Raw genomic sequence first — 24,292 nt, 5'->3', positions numbered from 1 at the left:
TCATGTGGTTGTAACGACCGTGCTACTTGCTGTTTGTTACCGATCATGCTGCCAATCGACTTTCATATACTGACGCGACGCTAGTTAGCTGCCGCATTGAGAACTACTACAGTCGTCAGGAAAACATCATATATTGAAATGCATATATCTTGTAAATTCTTTGATTGTATGAATTAGTAACTATGTTATATGTTGTAATGTATTATTATAATCAATAAATATTACAGGGAATTCTTCTCGTTAGGAGGCAGTACCTTTAGTAAAATATACATAGTGGATCAGCACATTTTAGTGATATTTGTGGAAATATATATTTGTCTTTAATTTCACTCTGCCTTCTCTGAATCTCTACTCTTTCCTGAATCTTGATTTCTTTTCATAAGGACCTACAACTCGTTCTCGTAAGACTTACAATCCCCTTTGCGACTGTAGGCTAGTTCCCTACAGACCGGTGTTTCCTTCCTGGAAGGACTTGCCTACCCCTTCACGACCGCTAGGCTCGTTTCCTGTGTGAACGTTCTGAGTGAACTTTCCATCCTTCAAGGAATCACGGATAGTTCCTGGAAGACTCGTCTTATCTATTCATCTCCTAACTACCTAACCTGTACGAACACGCATTGTCGAGGCCTTCTGGTACAGAGTACCTCACATCTTCAATTTGAGTCAGAACCAACTAAACTAACACAGCAACTTCGTTATGGTCCATGGCCTGATGTAACATTGCTTATAAAAAATATTTAAGAAAAAAATGTGCGAAAATCAAATGCAGTTAATAGAATTAATATTAAATTGTGATCGTTTTAATTGCTGTGTTATTTTTGCATCCCCATTTTGCAAAATGATTGTATGTAATGGGAGGAAATCAATTTAGCACACTTTCAAATTAAAAAAAATAAAAAATTCCCATGCGATTTTTAGTTGCAGACCTGTGTTATCAATGTGATGCACTATGTTTTGCTGACCGATTGTACTCCGTGTTTATAATTGATTTAGGAAGCTATAAGACTGGTTGCACAGCGTGTGTGTAATAATTATAATGAGCATTTATCAGTTTATCAGAGTAAAGTAGTAATCGAAATTAGGAAAAAGATTCACTCCTGTGGATTGTGTGGTATGCCTAAGTGGTAGCCTCTTCCTCGTGTCCGATAGAACCTTCTGCCGAATAACTTTCTTGGAAAACTATCTTCCGGCATTCTGGCAATGTGTCCAGCCCAACGCAGTTTCTAGCTTAATGTGTTTCATTACATTTATATGTATCCCCATAAAGATCGTACATCTCCCTATTTCCCCTCCTTTACAAAATTCTCACCGACCTTAACTGGTCTGAATTTGCGGTGAAAGATCTTCCGCTCGAAGACGAGAATGTACCTTCTCTTGAGTGCTCTTCAGTCTCTGATCCATAGATAAGAACAGGTCTGATGGGGGTCTTGTAGAGGAGATATTTAGAGCGGAAGGAAATGAAAGAACTTCTCAAGTGTTGGCTGAGACCAAAATAACACCTGTTAGCCTTCAAAATTAGCTTGTTTGTTTGCGATTGGTTTGTCTAGAGAAAAATTTAGTTTCTACACCTTATTCCTGACCCTAGATAGGTGAAGTGAACCACATTATCAAATTTGTACTGACCGTATTCCACTGGTTCTCGAACATCTAATTCTGTTTCAAGTCCTGCTCTCATGTACTTGGTTTTCTCCTTATTGACGCTCATTCCGATAGCATCCGCTGCTTATATTTTTTAACATAAAAAATGCTTTCTTGAGGGCCTGGTAAAAATGGTGTCGCCAGTCAGAATTCCTGTATAACGTATCATATTTTCCAGAGCCCAGTTAAACAGCAGGAAGGCAAGTCCATCATCCTGTCTAACTCCTCTTGTGGAAATGAACTAAGGACACAAGTCTGACTGCACTCGAACGCGCTTAGCATCTTCATTGTCATCCTTGTCTGGTACACTAGTTACAGAGGGATTCCTAAATCACTTAGAAGTACAAATAATTTGGACCATTTCATACTGTCGTAAGCACTCAAGAAGTCTGTAAACAGGAGGTGGGTGTCATCTTGCATTCTTGGGCTTTCTCTAGTATTATCCGGATTAATATAAATCATTTATTATATTTTTTTAAAATAGAGTTTTATAAATCGCTCGCGGACATAGCCGGATGAAGTGGCTTGTAATTCTTTCGCATTTATCTTACTTAATACCTACAGTTTACCCCTGTGAAGTCAGTTTTTTTTTAAACAACATTTTCTCATTCCCAAGAGTCCCTGAGTTGATGCTGCTGAGAGCTCCATGACTTGAAAACAAAGTTACAACTTTTTCGTCCATGTCCAGAGAATCAAGCTTCATGTCACACTGTAAGGCGGTCACACCCCGGTGAGGTACGTAGATGATTTGATGTTGTGACCATCGAACATAGGAGCTCGCTGAGCCATTTTTCGTTATTATTCTTATTATGATTACATAACTTCATATTTTTTAAAATATACGAGAGTGTATATTCCTAGTAAAATACAATATTAGTTTTGAATAAAAAAATTATTCATTTATAAGTGAAATTCATCAAAATATTTTCTAGCAATGAGTGGGAGTAATACGAAGAATCGCCGATAAGAGGGGCTTAGGGATTGACGAAAGGGCTTAGCCGCGCAAGTCCCAGTGAAGCGAGGGTGGGTTCCACAGATCAATGCTTGCCTCCACTTAGCTCCTACCGGCTCCCTGGTAAGTCCTCCCTACTTAACCTTATAATCCAGTTAGTGACTTAATTTTAATGTTTTATTGCCCTGAAACCCTGCCAATAAATAAAAAGTAGTCTTACTTTAGCCGTTTTTTTTCTTTCCCGTGTATTATCAACTAACAGGTTTCATGAACCCTGTTCCTATCCAAAATGTCAAAAGACACCTCTTATAATTTTGATTTAAAATTATCCTCTAACATTTGTACATCATATTCTGTAAGGATTGTGAAATTTCATTTTAATATTAATAGTGACGCTTTATTCTAGCTCTTTCTGAGTATTTCACCTTTATTACAATTTATATGGTTCAAATGATATAGATATATAAAATGAAACACTATCAAGAAATTCTTAAGGTACCAAGAGATGCTTCGTGGTATCAGTAGATATATAATGTACATATTTATATTAGAGAATACAGAAGGAAATGATTCTACTTAGTTTAATTTATTATTATTATGGGAAAGTTTAATAAACTAATAGTAGAAAAACTATTAAAGTAATAAAAATTAATAACTAATAAAATAGTAACACTTTAATCTAGTAGTTCCTGGTTATCAAACATTTATTTCATTTGCATGTATGACTACTACTTTCAACGTTTCGTGGTTGTGTCCCAACTATAAGAAAACATATTACAATATGCCCATTATATTTTATCATATTTTTTCCGGAAACGTATTAACCTACCATTTTCACTCCTAATAAAAGTCATTTAATATCAATTAAATCCTATTTTGTCATGTTTTTGTAAAACTATTGTGATATATCACTTTTCAGATATGATTGTTTTTAAAAAGAAGACAAAATATGAGTTTGTATATTAAACAAATTAGATTATATTAAAGAAGTAATGCATTAAATATTATGTGTTAAGGATATTATAGATACTAAGTGACAACAATGGTTGAATATTGGGTATGCAAACAATTAATATGAAAAGATATTGAGAACATATTGTAGCACATTTTTCTGAAACATTTTCCCAAGACACAAACCCGAAATATAAAAATATAATAAAGGGTTGATAAAAACGAATTTCTAGAATGATAGAATAAAATAATTATTATTTATAATAAATAATTGTTCATTAGTTTTAAGTACTTCAATATTTCAGATGTTATAATGAAATATTGAATATGTTTTCAATATTTTATTTAACTATAAATATCTTTTTTGTAGATATATATATTTATATTTATAAAATATACCATAAATATTTTTTTAAACTTTTCTTTTAATAACAATTAATTATACTCGGCAGTAAAATTTTCCTTCCTTTTCTCTTAGATATTAAAATATATAAATTATACACCTATGAAAATCATCAAGCATCTCTTGATACCTTAAGGATTTCTTAATACTATCCGATTTTAAATATTAATATCATCAGAAACATTAAACTTCCATTCAGAGCGGAAAATCACAACGTAAGTTTTATTGGAAAAGATGGAAATGCTTTGAAATATATAAATTGTATATCATATTCTGAAATATTGCATTTTACTTTATATTATTGAATTGATAATTTTTTTTTTTTTAATGAGTAGGTTATACTTGGATTTCATACGTGAAAAGTAAGTTTTTGAAATTGGCATTGCAGGTATGTCGGTGGTAGAACTAATATTTATTTGTTTTTTTCTAATTTGAAGTATGGTCGAAATTTGAAGAATTTTGGATTGAAAGCAACAAAGTACTGTAATAAACAACATAAATAATATTAAGAATTTTTAGAATGTAATAAAGGCCTAAGGAAAATATTTGTTAATCATTATTTCTGTAGGTAAAAAATATCTTCAATTGTTCTTATCCATATTTATATTTAATTGATAAATTTAAATTTGTAGTAGTTACTTGCATTAATGTTAAAATCCATATTTTGGATGAAATATACTGAAAACGTCGTAAAAAATATGTTAAGTTTTCTTTTTTTTTTCTCTTATTAAGTTCAGGCTTCCATTATTATAAATACTTTATTTGATTCTCTTCCTGATTCTTTTCCTGCTTCTACTGTATGATTTTTTTTTAAGGAAAACACACCCTGACAGAAATGCTGGTTTTATTACTATATGTTCCAGTTGGAATTTTTTTAAATTTAAAATGGAATCACTACCTATATTTTACTAAACTTTCTTCTCAGCCAACGTTTCGGTTTCTTTTTTTTAAAAAAACGTTTTCGTTTTTGTTAATTAAATAGGAAGCGCCGATCATTTTCAATTCATTGATGTAGAGAAGACAATTGAAATATTTCTAATAAGGATCTTTATCAATTTTGCATTGTCAACAAGGATCTATATTCTCCACCATTTTCACCACATGGAATTCAAATGTACAAATATTATTAAATTTTTTTTAAAGAACTTCACATATAATGAGAGAATGAAATCTAGTCGACACCAAGAAATGGAATAAGCTTTGATTGTATGTTTCAAAATTGATAGCTCTGAGAACATTGACTCTTCAAGAAAAGCAAAAAAAAAAAATATTATTAATATTTTGAAAAGGCTAGAATTTCAACGTTATGTTGTTGGATTAAACGTTTTTGTCAGTGGCACAATATAGTACAAGAGCCGGGAAGAAAAAAAGGCTGTTATCTCACCCCAATTTTTGATTACATTAATGAAAACTAGGTTTAATTACTAGGCAAAATTAATGAGTTTGCCAAGTAAAGGTAGGGGGAATAAAAAATGGCGGCTGTTTCAAAACCTTAAAAAAAATATTAATTTTTCATTCGGAGATCTATATCTTAAAACTAACAACACTAGAAAATCTAAGAGAACATTATTTAAAGAAGAGTCAATTTTCTGAAATATTAGCCCTAAAAGAGCTATCTATATACGTCCAATAGTTCTCGAGATATAGCTTTTTAAAAAGCAAAATTTCTTAAAAATCGTACAGATGTCTGCCAGCACTCAAATTAAAGCTAGTTAAATTTACTACAAAATAGTTTATTATGTTTATCTTTGTAGGAGTAGTAGTTTTTATGTTATTTGACAAAAAAACTCATAAAATATTAATTTCTAGTTGTTCATATAAAATGTTGGATATTTGAAAAAATATATCTCTAGTTCCACAAGACGCACATATGTCTGCTAACACTCAAAATAAAGGAAATTTAACTTACTATAAAGTAGTTTATGACTCTTATCTTCATAGGGGTAGTAGTTTTTATGATATTCACATATGAAAATGAATTTGGCAAATGAAAATTTGTCCGAACAACTATAAATCAATTTATTTCAGCAAATATCATGTAAACTATTACTCCTACGAAGATAAACATCATAAAACACTCTATAGCTCATTAAACTAGCTTTAATTTGAGAGCAAATAGACATCTGTACGTCAAATGGTTTTTGAGATATACAATTTTCAAAATAAATTCACTAACTACTGATCTTTTAGTACGTCCCATACAAAATTTTTATGAAATGTTGTTTTTTAAAAAGCTATATCTCGGCTCATATTTACAAAATTTGCTCTTCTTCTTTAAGATATAGAGCTCCGAATGAAAAATTATTTTTTTTTTATCGTTTTGAAACAGCCGCCATTTTTTATTCCCCCTACCTATACTTGGCAGACTCATCAATTTTGACTATTGATTATACATAGTTTTCATTAAAGTAATCAAAAATTGGGGTGAGATAACTGCCTTTTTTCTTCTCTTGGGCTCTTGTACTATTATTTTTTCTTAAGATTACGTGAGTCAATCTACATCTACGCTGATTTAATCCTTTCCTAATCACAAAGAACTTGAATTTTAATGCATTTTTCAAGGTGCTAAACTAATCTTAATAATACATGATAATTTTAAAAATCAGTTTCTACCACACTTAGCACTGAAACTCATTTATGGTAGTTTTAAAACTCTTTATAATTAGCTAATTAATTTTAACAAACCGAATATTTTTTTTTTTCCCAATTTTTCCCAAGCTGCGTTATACGTTTAGTTTGATAACGAATTAGAAATTTTAGGTCTTTCGGTTCTTGCACGATGGATCCTTGAGAAAAATCATGATAAAACAAATTAAAGAAAATTAAATTATGCCTCCAATGATAACATAATAATTCGGCCATGCGATATGAACGTAAACCATCTACTCGTATATTTCCTTGGGCTTCAATAGCTGGTGTCGAAATCCGTATACAACCAGAACCGTTAGTTTAAGATCAAGATTTATTACAGCTTTTTCAATAGGATATTTTGGCGAGAAACCGAAACAAAATTTTAATTTGTTCCGTTATTGAACTAATTATATACTAAGCAGCCATTTTAGGACAGCCAGAAATGCATTGCCACGGTAAATTAGGATTTATGTACAATAATATACTATAATTTTGGGGAAAATTAAAAAAACATTTGTGTTTTGACTCACTACTTGAACGAATTTTATGTTATGATGCTCATACGACGCAAAATTTAATAGTGGGTTATTACCATATACCATAACGCTTTCGCTGGGATGCAAAGTTTAGGAGTTATAGGTGAAAAGCCAGAAACAAAGAACTAATGAGTTACTTCATTAAAGTGTTAAGTCGTAGAACCTTCATAAACGCTTTTCTGTGTTAAATGTGATATAAAGTAATTTTAAAAATTATTTACAGATTTATGTATGTTCAATGAGCTTCTGCATTTCGTCCCCAACCTTAATTAACAGACACTTAATCCTGGATTATTCCCGTAACTAGTCCTTGCAAACCAAAACCATTGGTGTTGCCAATTATGTCACAAATAAAGACCTCCATATTCCATTTGTTGTAGATTTGGCTAGAAACAGATATACTTCCTTTAATACCGAATTCCTTATACGCACAAACCTACTAAACCGTCACCTTTCATCCCTACATATTTCTGAAAACCCTTGGTTAACTATTGAGGAGAACTAGAACGGCAAGTGGGCCTAGAGGTCCTTGTCAACTTCTGGCGGCTAATTTGAAGTTGAGATTGTCAAGGTTCATTTCTCGGGACCACCTAGAAACAAATATTACTTGCCCCAGGTGGAAATCGAACCAACAGCGTTTCGAACTGAGTGCTTTGAGACCCATTCTGATAACCCTTAGAGACATTTGAAAAGAAGATGGACAAGGAACCTACTTAGAATAGTATATGTAACATCAACTAATGTGTAGCTTTTTCACAAAATATTGTATTATTAATCAATTAGTCATCAAATTTATTAATTAAATTTTACAGTTATGAATCCCAGTGAATACATTTTTAAAAAAACATACAGTTCTGATTGAGAAACTTAAGGCTTTGGAATTTTCTAAATATGTATTAATGACCTTTTCTTCTCTATTACTCAATTTTTTTAATTTTAGTTTTTACTCTTACTGATTCTCCTTCACTAATGTGACCTTAGCCCTGTCGAACAGATCTGCTACCTTGGACTACATCTGGATAAACGACTAACCTGGAATTCTCACGCAAGACTGAAAAGACAGAAAACTATTTCGAATATTACAGCATTTACTAGACAAACGGTCTAAACTTCCAACGCATTACAAAATACTGATCTTCTACATGACTATAATAAGGCCAATCTGGACATATGGAGTTGAGCTTTGGGGGTCCATTAAATGCTCATTACTTTGTCACTAATAAAATTACACCCTCTTCCATTTCTGCCAATCCTCCGAGACGCCCTAAAAAGAAGATGGCCAAGAGACTTGCTGTGTAAAAACGTCAGTAGAGTGCTACCAATGGGTAGTTCTCTACACGCTTGTTTCACTCCATTATAACTGAGATCAAATTTACTGAATGTATTATAATGTACAGTTGTAAATTTCAATAAATATATTAACAAAAACGAAAAAAACTCTTACTAATTATCAAAATGTATAATTTTAATTTCTCAACATTGAAGAACAATACTTTCTTTTAATAATTATTCTTGTACTCTAATAATTATATGTATAATTATATTATATGTATAATAATTATATGTATTTACAGATATAATAATATATAACAGACTTAATAATTATATGTATTTACAGATTTGCCGATATTGAAGCTTAAGAATTAACAACATGAAGATAATCATTGTCATTTCTGATGATGTAAATATTTCACTGCGTTTCAAATCTAACACGAAAAAAAATACAAGGAAATCAAAGAAAAAAGTACGACTCCTGAAGAAAGAAAAAAGTAAAAATAAAATAAAGGAAAGGTTAGCATTTATGAGTCTGATTTTATTTTGTTTTATTAAGTCGTATGTTGACAATTACTTCATTCAATAACTAATGCTTTATGTCATACTATACAATAGAACGTTTAATGGTGTATAAAATAGCATATCCTATTAAAGATCATTTACTGAATATAAGTTAATTTGCGATAAATATTCATCAGGATCCTTCCTTATTTATTTAAGTTTACGAAATTTAAATTTATAAATGATAGCTCTAACGATTGAAAATAAATAAATTAATAGTCATTCTGATTTCTAAACTGACGAGTCAAATTCCTATAATTTAAAAATGGATTTATAGATTTAATCTGAAAAGTATTACAAGAAATGTCTTTTTCATAGGTCATCGCGACTTACACTTCATCTTATCTCTAGGAGTTAATGCCAGTAATTGAGGGTTGGGAGAGGGCATAGTATACCAAAAATGTTATCACCTATCCTATATCCCCTGTCGAGATATGGTTTTGCCAAGAAAACCATGTTTTTCCATGAACAACCATAGTTCTTGACTGTTTCTGATATGCGATAACAAATAGGATATAGGTGTTTAATAGTTAAAGTGATTAAAATAAATGCATAATTGTTTATGAATGATTATTATTACACTGAGGGTTGGGATTCCCTTTCTCTGTTCGAACCAATTGGATCTTTTGTGAGTTACCCCTCTTTCCACTAGATACCCCATATGAATCCTGTACTTCTTACGAAGCTCAATAATTCTTTTGGGTTTGAGCTAGAAATGTCTTCAGGTTCCATTCTGTCCTGTCCCAAATACTGTAGTCTTCGGAAGGCAAGGGCTTTACATTCACACAGAATGTGCTGTGCTTTTTCTCCGTCTTCCATACATATGGAAGAGCAATCTGGACGACAGATAGAATCCTCCACCAGCCTCATCTTCTTAAGATGATATTTTAAGGGGCAGTGGCCCGTGAGGAGTCCTGTCTTCAGTTCATTTCTGGTAAGGTTAAGGTAAAATTTTGCCTTTTCCTCTGATATTTCAATAAGGAGGATTGCTGGTTTCAATGTCCAGTATGTTTCCTTTTTTTTTTTTTTTTTTATGAATAGAATTGGACAGAATTGCCTGTAATATAAAAAAAAACATTTAAACATGTTATGCCTTAACATGTTTAAATGTTAATACATAAATTTTAAGATTTCCTTGATAATGGTCAAAGGGCTGAAATGTTGGAAGAAGAAAAATCTACAGGTTCTGTAAAGAATTATTTTAAGTCTGTGATGAAAGCCCATATTTTAGAGAAAAAAAAAAGTTTAGACAAAAGTATAGATTGGCAAAAAAATCCCTAAACAAATTTTAAAAAATCACAAAACTTTCACTTAATGCAAAAATTCATTTAACTATTTAAAGATTTCAGAGATGAAAATAATGAATTCCTATTTTGTTCCAGTCAATAAAACAATTCAAGGGCGTACCCAGGGTCAAAATTAAGGGAGAGCAAGTCATAGTCAATCAGGTTTTGACATTTTAGTACGGAAAAGGAGAATGAAACCAAAATTTTAAGAACATTATTTATAATTTTCGCAGAGCTTTATTAGTTATTATAATTAGTATTTGCTTGGAAAAAATATTTTTTATTTAATTAACGATTTTTTTCACTCCTGGGGAGGGGGGGCAGCTGCCCCCTCCTGCCCTCCTCTCCATGCAATAGTTTAGCAAAAGATACCAATAAAGGGCCTCATGAATGCGATGGGAAGATATAGGTTGAACTTTTACTGATTCGAGCTCCTGTCTCTGGTTTTTCTTTTCTCTCTTTTAATTGTAAATCAAATTCATTAATAATTTGTATTTATCTATTGTTTATTAGTGCTAATTATGAGACCAGGTTATTTATTTCCAATAAGCAATATTAATGGTACTTTAGAGGAAATGTTTTTTTAAAATTCATCATTCAAGCCCTGTTAAACTATTTTAATTAGGATAAAACTTATCTGGTGGTCAAATTCGTTTTTGAGAAAATCCAACACAAGTGTATATTCGATTCTATAAAGTGGCATTTCTTTCACACACGCACCATTTTAGGCTGTTAAGTGTGTAATAATATTTTTCAAGAGAAATGTCTGAAGGCTTACGAGTACCACTAGGAAAGTGATGCAATAGCAAATGCAAATGCAAATGCAATAGCAGCAGCACTTCACTTCTGTTTATCTTTGAACCACACCAACATTACGATAATTACAGATTCACTAAGTTCGATAAAAGCTTTAGATTCTATGTATCCAGAACATCCGATAATTTCCTGCATCCATTTTCACTTAAAAGCTCTACACAACATGGGTATGTCAGTAACATTTCTATGTGTTCCAAGCCATGTAGGAATCGCAGGGAATGAACTGGCCGATCACGCTGCAAGAGAAACACTCGCGCTTCCGGGACGGGGTAAAGCAATTTTAACTCCGTCAGAGATATGCAGGCCTCTTGTAAAGGAAGTCAAAGATAAATGGCAATCTATGTGGAACGAAAGCCCAATGAGCAAATTAAAAATTATTAAAAAGGATGTCAAGCCCTGCGGTTCCTCCAGTCGCAAATGCCGTAGAGAGGAAGTTGTACTGACTAGGCTGAGAATAGGTCACACGAGGCTCACCCACTCCTATCTCATATCAAAAGAAACGCCTCCAAACTGCCAGTATTGCAATAACAAGTTAACAATAAGCCATGTTTTCCAACGATGCCCATATTTTACACCACACCTCAATAGCTTGGGACTAAGCCAAGATATCTCAAAAACCATTGGAGACGATGATAAGGCAATAGAATTGATGTTTCAGTTTTTGAAATCACAAAATTTACTGACAAAAATATAACTTGATCAGAAGTTTGGCGCCACTAAACAACCAAACAAACTAGGAAAGTGATGGCCTAACTTGTTTTTCGCGGATGATTATATTAGTAAATAGCAGAATTAATTTTTTTTTATGTGTTTATCTTTTTGAATTAAAAAGATGTAATCAATTAATAAAAAATATTAGTATTGTCACGATACTGTTAAAATACATTTTAATAATTAATACATTAAAATAAAAAAGATAATATATTTCATGTCCCCTTCAGGGATACAGATCCTTGCAAGATAGCTTTTCTATTGTTCCTTTAAATTAATTCATTTAAATACCAAAGTAAAGTAAATTAGAAAAAAATGCGTCTAATTACTGATTTTTCAATATCTATTAAAAATTAATTGAAAATACTTCCCATGGATATTTTAAATATAATTAAAGTAGTTAAGGAAAGGTTATAATTAAATTTAATATTGATTGAACTATTTTTATATATTTAAGTATTAATATTCCCTTAAAGGTGTCAGTAGTCCCTTAAGGGTCTTTTGTTTACCCAAAATATCTAAATTTTGGAATATAAATTATTACTTCAATTTAATTATAAATTTAAGGCTATTTCATTTTTTTTTTTTTAAGCGAGGACCTCCGGACATTTGAAGCATTTAAAATACATATTAGAACATAAGGATTTGGAAGAAAAACTATACTGCCTCTGAACTAAACTCTTCATTCATTCTTCAATCTTCATATTAAGGTTGTCAGTGTTGTATATATATATATATATATATAAAAGAAATCGAGTTATGCTAAATATTATTTTTAAAGTATATCATTATAATGAATATTCTTTACAACTAGTCACTTTTCAATTTTTTTTTTTTTAATTTTGTTTCAGACTGTAAATTGGAGCAACGAAGCTCATTATAATAAGAATGTTTGGGAGAATTATCCGGTAACTTCAACCAAAATTCTGCCCGCTTGCTTCAGTTCTTGAATGTGCTATATCCCTTGTAATATATATTCCTTGTTGATGTTGTTAATGTGACTGGAAAAATCCTTGAAAATCACCAGGCTATACAGAACAATATATCTTTTGTAAATAATTTCACGTTTATGTTGAATTTATGGTTCGTCTCTACTCTGAGGTTTCATCCATGATTGAGCCATACTTATAATAACTCAGGCAGTTTTGAAGAAAGAACATACACAGATGAAAAACTACTGCAACAGGTTTTCTACTAAACCCATATGCCAAGTGAAATGTATTAACATATAATTTTTTTTTTGTTTTTTTTAACTTTTCCAGAATGGAGATGAAAGCCATACACACTACCATAAAATCAGAATAGAAGTAAGCTTGACAATGATACCTGGAGTGATTACATTAGTTTTAAAGACGATTAATCAGTTATTATTGAATAAAAAAAATAATATTTAGTTATTTTTGAATGATACCGATATAGTGATTGAATAAGGAAAAGGATTCTGTTTGAAATATAGTTTTTCCAGTCTTATGTTTATCAAAATCATGATGAAGAGAAGAGTACATCCCCACATCGTGGTAAGTACATACCCTAACCTAGGTAATACTTGCTTAGTTAAAATAAATATTTTAATAAATTTAGAGAGAAGGAACTTGTTAATTAATTTGTTTTTTTCCCTCTAAAGATTGGACAGCGAGTTTCGGTGAATTCTGGAGATGAGAACAACCTTTTCTGGAACATCGGAAGAACTCGAACATCAGAGATTGAAGCGAATTCGTTTAGAAAAAAATGTTTGCTAATTTTAAAACATAATTACGATTAATATTGGATGTTAGTGAGTGTCCAGTGGTAACATTCGTTTCGAATGATGAGTAGAAGAATCAAGGGTAATAAGATAAATACATGCCGTCAGGACTTCGGCGGTATATTCTACTCTCAAATTGATTACAATTATAATATTCTTACAATCGTTTAATAAATAATGAAATGACATTAAAAATTTAAGAATATTTCATAAAATTATAATAAAAAAAAATATATTATTTCTGAGCCTAGAAATAAAAAAAAAAAATCAATTATTTTCTAAAATAGTTTACTTAATAATTGTAAGACATAATTTGTTTTATTCGACAGTATTGTTTCTATTCTCGAGGTAAAAAAGATTGTTAAACATGGTTCATCATAAACATACAGGTATGAATCATTTCAGAATTCATTGCTTAAAAATAAACCTTACATTAAGATAGAAATAATATTTTATGACTCAATAATAATTAGCGCTCATTAAACATCAATATATAATATAAATATTTGTAGAGCTCATTTTAAATACTATGAATGCTTCTTGAATGCCCTTTATAATATTATTTGATCTGTGTTTTGCATGTATTTATGCTTCCATTGTAGCTGGAGGCATTATTATACATCGTATTACACATATTAAAGTAATATTTGGAAGCATTTCTGATACGAGGTTGTTAAATATTAATATAACAATTTATAATTAAATATTTGTCGAGTTTATTTTGAATATTATGAATGCTTCTTGAATGTCCTTTAAATATTATTTGATCTGTGTTTTGCATGTATTTTTGCTTCCATTGTAGCTGGAGGCTTTATAATACGATGTATTACACATATTAAAGTAATATTTGGAAGCATTTGTGATAAAATGTTGTTTATATGCGTTTGATATCTTTGTGGGCACAGTTTTCAATTCATATTTAAAACTTTTTAGTTTATATAATTGTATCTAATCATATTCATAACTCATCACTAATATTTGAATTAATTTGCATTTATAATTTTCAGAAATCCGAAAACTTAGAAGACATTTATAAGAAAGAAGTTGAAAGGACAATGCAGCAACTTCAGGATAAACTTCAGTTAAACATTATTCAACAATCGCAACTTGTACAGACACACGATAAAACGAATAATGTGGAAACGCTTCAACAAATGGTCGTCCATCAACAGCAAATCGTCCAACAGATACAAATGTCACAGAGGCAGTACGCTCTTCAACCCGGCACATCCCAACACGAATCTGGAAATTGTCAAGGAAAACAAACAAGTACGGTTTTTTTTTTTTTTTTGTATTTACGGACACAATATCATAGTACAAGAGCCCAAGAGGAGAAAAAAGGCAGTTATCTCACCCCAATTATTGGTTACTTTAATGAAAACTATGTATAATCAATAGGGAAAATTGATGAGTCTGCCAAGTATAGGTAGAGGGAATAAAAAATGGTGGCTGTTTCAAAGCGATAAAAAAAAAAATTTTTTCATTCGGAGCTCTATATCTTAAAAAGTAGGAACAAGAGAAGAAAACCAAAGATAACGTCATTTAAAGAAGAGTAAATTTGCTAAAATATGAGCCCTAATAGAGTTATTTACACTAAATAGTTTTCGAGATACAGCTTTTTAAAAAGCAACATTTCATAAACATTTTGTTTGGGACGTACTAAAAAATCAGTAGTTAGTGAATTTGTTTTGAAAATTTTGTATCTCAAAAACCATTTGACGTACAGATGTCTATTAGCACTCAAATTAAAGCTAGTTTAATGAGGTATAAAGTAGTTTATTATGTTTATCTTCGTAAGAGTAATAGTTTACATGAAATTTGCTAAAATAAATTGATTTATAGTTGTTCGGACAAATTTTGATCTCCCAAATTTATATTCATATGTGAATATCATAAAAACTACTACCCCTACGAAGATAAGTGTCATATACTATTTTATAGTAAGTTAAATTTCCTTTATTTTGAGCGTTGGCAGACATATGTGAGTCTTATGGATCTAGAGATATATTTTTTCAAAAATCCAACATTTTATACGAACGACTAGCAAATTAACATTTTGTGAGTTTATTTTGTCAAATATCATAAAAACTACTACTCGTACAAAGATAAACATAATTGACAATTTTATAGTAAATTTAACTAGGTTTAATTTGAGCGCTGGCAGACATCAGTACGTCCAATGGTTTCTGAAATAAAGTTTTTCATAAATCAAATTTATTTTCTGAACAACTATAAATCAATTTATTTTAGCAAATATCATGAAAACTACTATTTCTACGAAGGTAAAGGTTACACTTCTTTATAGTCCATTAAACTAGCTTTAATTTGAGAGCTATTAGATAACTGTACGTCACATAGTTCCTTAGATATAGATTTCTCAAAATAAATTAACTAACTAATAATCTTTCAGTAGATTTTTAAGAAATTTTCCTTTTTAAAAAGCTATATCTCGAGAACTATTGGACGTAAATAGCTCTTTTATGGCTAATATTTCAGGAAAGTTACTCTAATTTATATAGTGTCCTCTTAAGTTTTCTAGTATTGTTTGCAATTTTAAAGATATAGATGAATGAAAAATTAATTTTTTTTAACGTTTTGAAACAGCCGCTATTTTTTATTCCCTCTACCTATACTTGGAAGGCTCATAAATTTTGACTTCTAATTATACATAGTTTTCATTAAAGTAATCAAAATTGGGGTGAAATAACTGCCTTTTTTTCTTCCTGGCTCTTGTACTATGTCCTCGGCTTTAGCGTGGTAGTAGGCGCAGTCCAGGTTCTAGCTTGCATGCCACGATAGATAATTTGGGCGGCATCGCAGTGGCGACGTCTTTGGGGTCTTCCGGTGTCCGCGGCAAAGGGGGGTATCTGAAAATGAGACGCCCGACCCCTACTTTATACAAATTCAATAATGAATCGAAAATATCGGATTACTTAAATCCGACAATTAGAGATAATTGAGGAACTGCCTTATATTTTCATTGCGTGAGACATTGGTAAACCTTGTTAACGATTTAAATTCAGTCGTTTCATTTTCAACAATTTATTGTGATTATAGGTAATAAAAAATTTTAAAAGTAATGATTGAATATTATGAAGTAGAAATAAAATGGTGGGGGTATTTCTTAGCATGCAGAATTAGGTATCTTTCTTTTATCCAACGTTTCAGAATAAAACCTATATATATATATATATATATGATATTTCAATTATGAGTAATTTGTTGTGGTTAGAGTATAAAGAATGGAAGTTGGTCATATAAAGTTGTGAACTGCTATAAACGTTGGATGTTTTAAGACAAAATGTATTTCTCTTTAGTTGTCTTCGTTCTCTGCCCATAAGGACTTCTTCTTCTTAAATGGCCAACTGTTTTTGATGGTATTATTGCGAGAATACTATGGTTAGTTTATGTTGATAAAATTGTGATGAAAAATCTTCAGAGACATAGACAGTCAAAATATGATAACTTAAGTAAATCAAAAAGTTACCAACTGTGGAGTGGGTGCTTCGCCAGTCATTGGATAGGAGGATAAACCTGGCGAGTGAGCATAGATGATTACCAAATATTCTTGAACGAAATGATAGCTCATCGCAATCAGAATGTTAACTCGGGACAGAAGAGGTCTAAGGACGGATTGGAGCGATTGGCTGTTAAGAGAAAGGTGGGGATAAAAAGAGATTTAAATATCTATGAGTAAATAAGTGCCGACTTATACTGATTTATACGAAGTTCCGTTCGTAGCCGAGTGAGTTATAGCGCCAACTATTATTAGCACGGAGTGCAGTGGCGCCAATTAGAATCCGGCCTTGGGGGTCGACTTTTATTACAGTGGTGGTCCCACGAAATGAAAAATTGACCCCTCTCCATAAATACAATAGGTTGGTATCCAGTAGATAACCACCCCCGCCAGTCACAAATGACCAGGAAGGAGGTCATAAAAAAAAGTAGAGTTATTCAGTAAGCTGCACCAGCTCCTCCAATTCTCATCTACTTGTTAAATATAACATAAATATCAAAATCAGAGAAAAAAAATTTTCTTTTCAAAATCTATTTTTAGTTTTATTTAAAACGTGAAATGCAACTTATCATAATTAAACTGGACATGAATTGCCTATGGAAGAAATCGGACGGAAAAATTTAAACAAAACGATCTACGGAGTTAGTGAGTTAGGCAGCACATACTGACACCAACCAACTTAATTTTAAATTAATTTTATGATTAATTTTTTTTTTGCAGTGGTTCACAGTGAAAGCGAGGAAGGTTCAACAATTGGAAAAATAAGCAGTGAAGATGATAAACTTAGTGGCGAAAAAGTCCATGGTATTGCTGGTAAGTCAATAATAGTTACGATTTGGTTGATATCTATTAGTCAAATATTCCATATTTTTTTCATTTGATTAAATCAAGTTCTAAAAACTAAATAACCAAATCAATCAGAACGAATACATTTTTCGACATACAAATGCTCCGAAGCTTCGTTCTAGTGCACACTTAAGTTACATACGACGTTATTGGTTTTATGTATTATATTGTTTATAATTAGTTTATTAATTCAATAAAGTAACGAATCAAGTATTTTAGGACAAGATGTAATTATATAGGTGGTATTATAGGAGATAAGAGGGAAAGAATTTTTTCCAGGTTGAAAACACGTTTCCCAAAATAAAAGTAATAATATAGATGTATTACATAACGTTGAAAAGCCAAATTGTTCAGAAAAAATAATATATAATATAATGTCATAGAAAGTAATGAGAATGAGGATAAAGACATAAACAAAACACGAGTTTAACTATTACTGACAGGCGCTTGCGGAACGCGTTCTTCCGTTTCGCCAGTTTGATTAATGTTTTCATGCCATGACAGTTGTGAAATAGTTAATTTTTTTATTTTACCTATGCTATATTTCATGCTTTCAGTTTTCAGGATGAATAAATACATTAAACCATTCGTAGTATATTCAATAGTGGTTCTATAAAAATTTAGCATTGAATAAATACTAAAGAGCAAAATATAAACTTTAGTAACGTCTTTAATTTTTATATTTCTGCATACTTTTGCATATGAGATAAAGGCATAAACAAAATGTCTGTTCGAACATTAACTGTTACTGGATAACTCCATTAAATTATTCCTAGTATATGCTAATAGTGATTCTAAAACAATTTAGCATTGAATAAAAGGTAAAGAGCAAAATTTAAACTTTAGTTAACTGTTATAATTTTATGTCTGCCATACTTTTACAAAAGAAAAATATTTAAATTTTCTCAATGAGAAATATTACTAAAAGAACTTTTTTGAAAACTGTCAAAACTTGAGTTTGTCAATCAGTGAACTGAAAGGCTCATTTGGAAGATTATTACCACAGTGAGTAATACTAAAATATACGTTCTGAAACAAGTAAAAATTAATTTAAGCTAAAAATAGTGTGGTAAGTTGTGTGATGCATCACTAGATTTTTTTTTGTTTTCATGCAGTGGAAGAAACTGTGAAAGAAAACTTTTTTGAAGCTTTAGTGTTCACAAAATTACTAGGAATTTAATATACCTGGCTTAAAATTCCTAAACCAGCCAACTCCATTTTCAAATTTTTTTTAATAATTAACAGCTTGGTTTTTATATTATCACAATGTAAAAGAATTTGTTACATCTCGTTATAAATTCTATATTTATTAATTCTATAATTCACACTACTTCTATTTTGTTTATTTTTTTTTCTCTCTTCGGTTTTTCTTTTTCAAATTAACTTGTTTTGTTTGTTTACCATTAGAAGACAATTGTTTGTTTTGTTAGGTCTACGAATATCGTTATTTTTTGTTATTAATTTTACTTTTCTCTTTTATTAAGAAGCATTATTTTTATCTATTTATTTTCTTTTAATTATAATGTTGTATATAGTCTGGGGTATCTTTTGTACGAGACTATACCCCTCTCCCCAAAATCAATTGTTAAAAAAAAGAAAAAAAAAAGGTCATATGTACCAGGGCCCACCAGGCCGATCTGGTATCAAATAAATAAATAATAAAAACATTTGTTCCTAAAACAGTTAATTCAAACATCTTTTAAACGTTTCTGGATGAAGGTCCTTTATCTCTATAATCTATATCATTATTTATCTAATTGTTTTTTGATATTTTGCCAAAAATTGAGGCCATATGAATCCAAAATTACTATGAAAACGCATTTTTGGCGGTCCTAAAACGGTTAACAAGTAGCTAATTATTTTAATAAAATAACGAATGAAAATTTTTAGGCCTTTCTTTCGAATTTCCATCCATAACTTTTAAACAATAGATTCTACTAAAAAAAGTATATTAATCCCTGTTGTATCTCCACATGTTTGTATCATGTCACTATGTCACCTACAGCAAATTTACTTGTAGTATATATTTTTATACAGTTGTAAATGACATAAATAAATTATTAAAAAAATAATATTATATAAGCATAGTAAATGGTTGGTTACACTATCATATTTATTTTTTATTTACTGATGTGAATGTATTATTTAAGGATCGGTAGGCCAAAACAGAAGGGAATGCGTGAATGGGAGCTTACCAACTCTAAAAGAAGAATTAAATATTGATAATAAAAGTGAAAAAGTACAATTACTGTTTGGTCATGGAGTATGCAAGTGGCCTGGTTGCGATACTCTCTGTGAAGATATGAAAACTTTCTTAAAGTATGGTTCAACTAATAAATCATGAATGTTCATTTTCCTCTTAGATTAATAGTAAATATAGCCTTTTAATATTTTCAGACATTTGAATAATGAACACACTTTGGACGACAGATCAACTGCTCAAGCTAGGGTGCAAATGCAAGTTGTTTCACAATTAGAACTCCAGTTACAAAAGGAAAGAGATAGGTTGCAAGCTATGATGATTCACCTCCACATGTCTAAGCAGCAGTCTGCACCCGATCCGGAAACCAACCCTGAGATTTCGAATGTAAGAAAATAACATAATTTTAGTAACAGTTACTTTAGCCACTCAGCTGCCACATTGTTCTGTTGTATTGTATTGTTCTATTGTATGTATTGTTCTAGAAACAATAAATAGTGTTAGTAGCTATAAATTTATTCAGATCATTTTTTTATTTATTTACATAAATTCGGTGTAAAAAATAATTCTCAATTTTCAACGGAAATGCAGGATTTAAGGTCCCCCAGGTTTTCTTTTTAATTTATACGGCCCATGTCATTTTATTGAGCACTAGACTAAGTATCTGCTTTGTAAATTTGTTTTATGTTAGATAAAAAAATATATATATATAATTGATACTCAAAAAGTATACTACCTATATGAATGAAATTCAACATATCCTCCACATCAAAATTTGTTTATTGTTGTCTAGTTTTAATCATATTTTATCGCTAGTGGATACAGAGCTTTATTTTTAGGTTTTCTAAAACTCGTGATTTTGAGTAGAATTTATTTATCTATAATCATACACATGTAGATTTCAAAGTATAACTGATTTGTATTATTATGAATAATATCATAAATAATTTAATCAATTAATTGTTATACCCTATATAGGTGAGATATGACTGATGTCCACTTTTCCTGAAAAAACGCATTACTGTTTTATTTCTTTTATATTTAAATAAAGCTAATAATACGATAATATTAATGTTTATTTATCGGATTTTAGCTTAATCATAATAATAATAATTTATTAAATAAATCAAAATTTGTATCCTTATTTGTCTTAACACTTTTTATTTCAACTGTCCAACGTTTCGGCCATTTCAGCCATTCTCAAGGACATCTTCAATTATAAATTCCTCCTCACATTAAAATTTAAAATTTGTTATGCAGGCTATTCTGCCCAGGTCATTTATTATAAGTTAAAATCTTATTTTTTTTTTTATTTATTAAAAATCTAAATCTTCTTATTTTAAAATTATTCACCAAATCACTACCGTATACACAAACCATAGGGTTAAGTCATATCCTTATTGAAACAATCCTTGTTGTAAGTAACAAGTAAGGTTGTAATAAAAGTGTATGATAGTGGTAAAATGAAAAATATTTTTGACTGTGAATTTTAATGGATATTTGACTTATTGGATAAAAATGTTTTGACCTGGGCAGAATAGCCTGTATGAAGTGTTTGGAAAAATATTAAATAATATGTTTCATAGTGAATTAAGATTGTCCCTGAAGATGGCCGAATTGGCCGAAACGTTGGACGTGTAAAAACAATAAAAGTTTTGAGACTATAATTTGGATAATGTTTTGAATTATTTAGTAAAAAAGAGAACATTAATGTTAATCATAAGTTCAAGCACGATTTGCAAGCATGATTCAAATTCATTCAATTAGGCAGGCAGCTTGGGAAAGCAGATATAATTATATTCTTATACACATGTATTTTAGTGCAAAAAGATTGACTATGCATGCTTGTCAAGCCTACTTGAACGTGTATAACTTGCTACCATTAGCTCATGTATGCTTGTGTAAAATACCCATACAAAAGCTCAAACATACCTGTTTAAAGAGATTGTTTGAGTTCTACCAATACTTATCATTTGAAAGCAAATATATTTATCCAACAAGAAAAAGCAAAATAAAAAAATATATCGTTTCAGGTATTGAGGAATTCCAGCGTACCCAAGAGAAGTTCATCTCCTGGTTTCATTGGCGCAAATCCTCAGTCAACACCAGCCAGATCTCCCCTCAGGCCACCGACTCCAAGCTCAACAAAACGTAGAATATCCGATAAGTCAGCGTTATCAATAACTGGAGGTAAAAATTAAAATTTTAAAATAAAAGTTTCACAAAACGTTCTTGCATTTAATTGTTTCAAAAAAGTTGCTAAAAAAAAAGATATAAGAACAACAATTTTTTCAAAATAAAATTTCAAATGTATTTTGGAACCTTGAATTGTGGATTTATGAGCTGCATACATGAATGTTAATATTTTTTCTTTCAAAAATGTGTTATTACAAGCTTTTGTGACCGATTTCATGTAAATTTATTTTAAAAACATTTTTTTAGAAATCATCATCTCCATCTATTGATATTATAGATAGATAAATAAAAATCAAATAAACATAAAAATATAAATTTTAAAGTACATCATGGTTCTCGATTATTAGCTCTTATTCATTAAGTAGTTTCCTTTTCCATCTCTAAATACATCAGGAAATTTATTTGGAACCACCCTGGAAGTTTAAATCACGGAAAGCGGTTTTAGAATGACGAAGTTTATGAGTTAAGTTAACCAACGCATTAAAAGAACATTCATTTTGATGATTTCCTTTTTTTGTAGTTGGTAACTCATCCTTCATATCTTCATAACGGTTGAAATCTGAACAAAATGACGGTCATTCCCAATAGTCTAGTCAAATCAGGGCTTGTTTTTTAACAAAAAGTGGGATAGAAACTTTTTTTTTTAATATATAAGTACAGACATACAAAAAACAAAAATAGTGACTAGTTCGACTTCAGGTGAACTTATCACATTCAAAAACCTGGAATTCTGTGACTTTTTTTTTTTTTGCTTTTAGCCCATAACTACTTACAAGTATCTCATAGCGAAAAAAATGTAGTGTAATAAATTAAAAATATTAAAGTACTTTATTTTTGACTGCCGTCAAAACAGCCCTGACGAACCCCTGCAACGTGGAGCGAAACGTTGCCTCAATAAAATAGTATAATTATCTACTATTTGAGTTTTTTTTTACCGCACCCGGACCATATTCCATTCATTAAAAATATTAAATTATGCGTCAGGGTACCAAAAATAATAATTCGGCCAAGTGGTTACTTCTTAAACTACAGTTATAATCCGACGATGCTATATCTCAGTTTTTTCAAATTAGGGAAAAATGGTCTCTTTATGACTGTGTTTTTACAATACAACTCGACCGAATTATTAATATTTGGTACTCATTAAACCCAGAATTTAATTTTTTCAATTTACAATTACTTTTTCACTATGAGTTTAGTAGAAGTTATGGGCGATAGAAAGTCCTTAAATTTCGAAATGTTTTGGCTTCCCAAAGTAGTGTTAGCATTTTTTTTTTTACATATTTGCACCCATATTTACAAATAAAAGCACCCACTTTTGCAACACAGAACCCTTTTTTGGACCTAATTTGACTGGCCTACAAAATCGAATAGAAGAGTTAAATAGGTTATAGAGAAATTCTTATATATCTACATTTTTCATTTTTTTTCTTTTTGTGTTGGCCATTCACTGTTATTCGTATTCAGGCAGTTGATACGTACCAGAACTAAATCAATTATTCGAGAGGCGATAGTTCAAGGCTATTATCAATTGTTGATACAACTAGCCGCCCATGTTATGCAAAATTTTTACGTAGGTAATAACCTCACTGAAACATTTTTTTTTTAAGTTATGTTCACCCCAAAATTATTTTATTTTTAATACACAGGAATAGCTAGTACAGTCTTTGATGTATAAATTTTCTATATAAATATAAATAAATAGATAAATTTTTTCTCTTTTTTTTAAAATTTTTTTTTATACCTGTTTAATTGTGTTTTAACTAATTTATTCATTTACTTATTACTTTTAACTAATTTGTTTTTTAAATCTATATATTTTTTTAAATCTATTTATTTATTTTTTAAACTTATCTACTGCTGTGACTACTGTGTCTTTGACTTGTTTTATATTGCTATCTAATGATAAATTCTTGTTTATCGGATCAAACGTTGGTTGCAGATTTCTGGAGAGGGGTAATATGAGAATAAAATCGCCAAATAAATGTACAATAATATTATTGTCAAATGAAATAATTTTTTTAAATAG

The 24,292-nt window shown here is 30.3% G+C and overlaps 1 protein-coding gene across 6 annotated transcripts in view; it reads left to right on the top strand.

Moving 5' to 3' along the window:
• The first annotated feature begins 2,614 nt into the window (after window positions 1-2,614).
• Window positions 2,615-24,292, top strand: part of FoxP (forkhead box P) — a 42,088-nt gene continuing 20,410 nt past the window's right edge. For 3 of the 6 annotated variants that reach the window (XR_010845115.1, XR_010845114.1, XM_067053346.1), the window contains exons 1-10: window positions 2,615-2,713; window positions 8,730-8,902; window positions 12,353-12,470; window positions 12,612-12,946; window positions 13,023-13,277; window positions 13,385-14,773; window positions 17,742-17,834; window positions 20,018-20,186; window positions 20,265-20,454; window positions 22,101-22,257. Coding sequence is in view for 4 of the 6 variants with exons in the window: in XM_067053346.1 (XP_066909447.1) it covers window positions 14,560-14,773; window positions 17,742-17,834; window positions 20,018-20,186; window positions 20,265-20,454; window positions 22,101-22,257 (823 nt within the window). In the remaining 2 variants the exon portion in view is untranslated. The remainder of the gene's footprint in view (window positions 2,714-8,729; window positions 8,903-12,352; window positions 12,471-12,611; window positions 12,947-13,022; window positions 13,278-13,384; window positions 14,774-17,741; window positions 17,835-20,017; window positions 20,187-20,264; window positions 20,455-22,100; window positions 22,258-24,292) is intronic. The other 3 variants (XM_014418916.3, XM_014418918.2, XM_014418917.3) reach the window with 3 other exon arrangements.

Source organism: Halyomorpha halys, unplaced genomic scaffold (assembly GCF_000696795.3).
Source record: "Halyomorpha halys isolate HHAL.00 unplaced genomic scaffold, Hhal_1.1 Scaffold213.1, whole genome shotgun sequence".
NCBI lineage: Eukaryota > Metazoa > Arthropoda > Insecta > Hemiptera > Pentatomidae > Halyomorpha > Halyomorpha halys.
The sequence above is the reverse complement of the archived record's forward strand: the minus strand, read 5'-3'. Positions and strand labels throughout refer to the sequence as shown.